The sequence below is a fragment of the Octopus bimaculoides genome, chromosome 10 (genome assembly GCF_001194135.2).
Source record: "Octopus bimaculoides isolate UCB-OBI-ISO-001 chromosome 10, ASM119413v2, whole genome shotgun sequence".
Classification (NCBI taxonomy): domain Eukaryota; kingdom Metazoa; phylum Mollusca; class Cephalopoda; order Octopoda; family Octopodidae; genus Octopus; species Octopus bimaculoides.
In genome coordinates, this window is record NC_068990.1 from 89,916,042 (window position 1) to 89,919,276 (window position 3,235).

General features: G+C 36.4%; 1 protein-coding gene across 2 annotated transcripts in view; it reads right to left on the minus strand.

Annotated features, from left to right (window-relative positions):
- LOC106869417 (transmembrane protein 68) overlaps positions 1-3,235 on the minus strand; it is a 30,009-nt gene that overhangs the window by 9,997 nt on the left and 16,777 nt on the right. The window contains exons 1-2 of one of the 2 annotated variants that reach the window (XM_014915147.2): positions 2,669-2,720; positions 169-573 (exon numbers count right to left, since the gene is read on the minus strand). In XM_014915147.2, the coding sequence (XP_014770633.1) occupies positions 169-573; positions 2,669-2,705 (442 nt within the window). In that variant the 5' untranslated portion in view covers positions 2,706-2,720. Of the gene's footprint in view, positions 1-168; positions 574-2,668; positions 2,721-3,235 lie in introns of those variants that run through there. The other variant, XM_014915148.2, reaches the window with a different exon arrangement.

Sequence of the window (3,235 nt, forward strand, 5' to 3'; positions counted from 1 at the left end):
CACACTAGAAAATATGAATATCACAGTAAATATGAAACAAAACAAATTAACCCATGTTATAAAAAAATGTATTTAAAAACAAAAAAAAATTAAACATGAAACAAACAAAAAGTTAAAGATAACAACAATGTTAGAAAGAAAGAAAGAAAGAAAGAAAGAAATGCTCACTGTGCCATATGTAGCCATGAAAATCCCAGAGCACCGCTAGACTCTGTCGAGCCCCAAGCCAGAAGTCTTTAGCATAGGCCTGGCGTAGACCATGTCGGTATGAATAGAAATGAAGGAAGAGGATGGAGGCCAAGAGGCAGAAGGCAAGGATGAGTGGCAGAAGGAAAGATATAATGATTGGGTAGACCAGCCATAACACCCATCGCATGTAGTTAATGTCTAGCATGGATACATAGGCATAGAGTCCCGGTGCCACAGTGGAGATGTTCACATGGAAATACGACCCGAAATCCATCATTGCATTTGAGCAGAAACGCTGGTACTCCAACAATGTGCTGAAAGGTTTTAATGCACTGCTGTTGCACTTGTTGCTGCTGTCATTAGATTTCTGTGGTGCACAAGTTCCTGAAGTTAAGGAAACAAAGAAAATTATATGAAAGATGACATTAGAACACATTTATGTATTTACATTTATTTTGAAAAACTAAATGTGATTTAATAATAACAGTCCAGTAAGGCGAAGCTGGAAACGATTGCGCTCAAATGGGGCTTTTTACATGTCACCGGCACGGAAGCGAGACTGCTGCTCTGGCAGTGATCCCGCTCAGATGGTGCTGTTAGCACTCCACTGGCACGGGTGCCAGTCATTGAATTTGGTTCAGTTTCGATCTCATTTGCACAAAATATCAGTGGTTAAATATTATACTGCGACAGAATTCCTTTAACAGTTTGGTTTCCAGCTCTGAAAGCATTTCATATCAAGACATTTAAATGTACTTAATTATATTTATATAACCTAATTATAATTAGGAGTTCATAAACAATCATAAATTCCAGGACACCAGCTCCATCATAGTTGGTGGATTTGTGATAACAACTGGAACAGTTATGCTATGACTGGTTGAACATGAATCAGTGCTGTGACATTATGTTGTGGTTTGGCACTCAAAGACTTTTTCGTACAAACACAAACAAACTTAGAAATATGTTTGTACAAAGCAAACTTAATTTGATAAAAATCATTAAAATTGTGTCAGACTTTCTGTGATATATTAATTATTGTACTTTGAAACATCAGAAGGGTGAGATCAACATTAGTTTGTACTACTTTGGCTCTGGGTGAAACACATCGTGTTAAAATGCAAGAGCAGGGATGAGAAGACACAGTGCTGTGTGTGTGTGTGAGAGAGACGGGGGGGGGGAAGAGAGATAGGGGAGAGAAAGAGAGGGATGGACGGGAGAGAAAGAGAGGGATGGACGGGAGAGAGAGAGAGAGAGATTGACTCAGAGATTATAGTGAGAAACAGAGTCAAACAAAAGAGAGTCAGAGACAGAAAAAAAGGAAGGAGAGTTCTAGAGAAAGCAAGTCAAAGACAGAGGGAGAGAGAGGGAGGAAGGAAGAGGAAGAGAGAGGCAAGAAGGAAGAGGAAGAGAAAGAGAGGAAGGAAGGAAGGAAGAGGAAGAGAAAGAGAGGAAGGAAGGAAGAGGAAGAGAGAGAGAGAGGAAGGAAGGAAGAGGAAGTATGTGTGTGTGTGTGTGTGTGTATGCTTAGTATACTTAGTGTTACTGTCTGACACTAAAACACATCATACAATACATAGAAAAGACAAATACCATCCAACAAAAGAGCACAACTCACATTACACAACTCCAGAATCAAACAAAACAAAAACCCCACAACAAATCGAAAACTGCTGCAGTCCATATATGCACAGGTTTTTATCCTCAAACGATGCACATACCTCAGGATGCACATGGATGTGCAGCAGGTGATTCAGTAAAAACTGCTGGAAATAATGCAATTTCTACTTTCTGTTCAAGGCCTTGAATGTATGTGGCTGGAGCAGTGAGCTCCAAGTGACCAAATCAACCTCAGTATATTACAGGTACTTTATAGTGATGGATGAAAAGTAATGTAAACTTAGGTTAGATATCAGCACAAAAATCTACCCCCATGGTACTCAAATATTATCAGTTACCCCATCACAACCTTTGTTAATGATAAGAATAAATAAGTGAGTCGCCAGAACTATAATGAACTAAAAATAAACCTGCTTTTTATCTACTGCGATAAAATGAGGTAATGAGTGAACCTCTAGAGTCCTACTAAAAATAGCAGTTAGACCTCCTTCAAATTGTGCCTCTCAATCTTAAAGGGCAGATGTCAAGTTAAAAAAGAAATGTTGTCCTATATAAACTATGATTGAAAACACTCTAAATCAACGTGTGTGTGTGTGTGTGTGTGTGTGTGTGTGTGTGTAAATGTTTTTTAAGGTTTGTTTTTATAAAGCTAAAACAATGCAAGTTATAAGAGATAATACAAGTTGAAGTATTTCAAAATTTTTATGTCGATATTTCAGGTTATGAGCCCTTCTTCAGGAAATTTTCAATCATGGAAATAGTGTTGTAAATTCACAACACCATTTCTACAACTTGTATCATTTCTTATAACTTGCATTTGTTTGGTTCGATGAAAAAAAAAAGGAAATTGAAAACATACCAGACAATGCTTCATGCAAACTATAATACTCTAACATATATATGTACAGAAATATCACAAAAACTGTTACTCAGAGTTTCATATTCCTGTTTGTCAGACTGTTTCCTAACAAAACTGTCTGACGAACAGGAACGTGAAACTCTGAGTAACAGTTTTTGTGATATTTCTGCTGCTTTTAAATAAAGTATATATATATATATGTGTGTGTGTGTGTGAAATGTGCAAGTAAACTTTTGTGTATGTATACATATATGTTATTGTGTGTGTGTGTGTGTGTACATACAGGCAAATTCAAGAACAAAAAGAAAAAATATATATATAGATGAAATTTACAGAAAAACAAAAGACAAATGTATATAAACAATGAGCATATATATATATATATATATATATATGAAAAGAGAGAGAAAGACATTCGCATAGTGATGCAAGGCATTAAACAAATGGCAATTGTTTTATATAATAATGTTTAGGTTTACCTCCAAACATTCACACACCTTACTTCTCAATCCAGTCTATGCCTGTGGCAATAATACATTCTAACACAGCTATATGCTTATCTGTGTA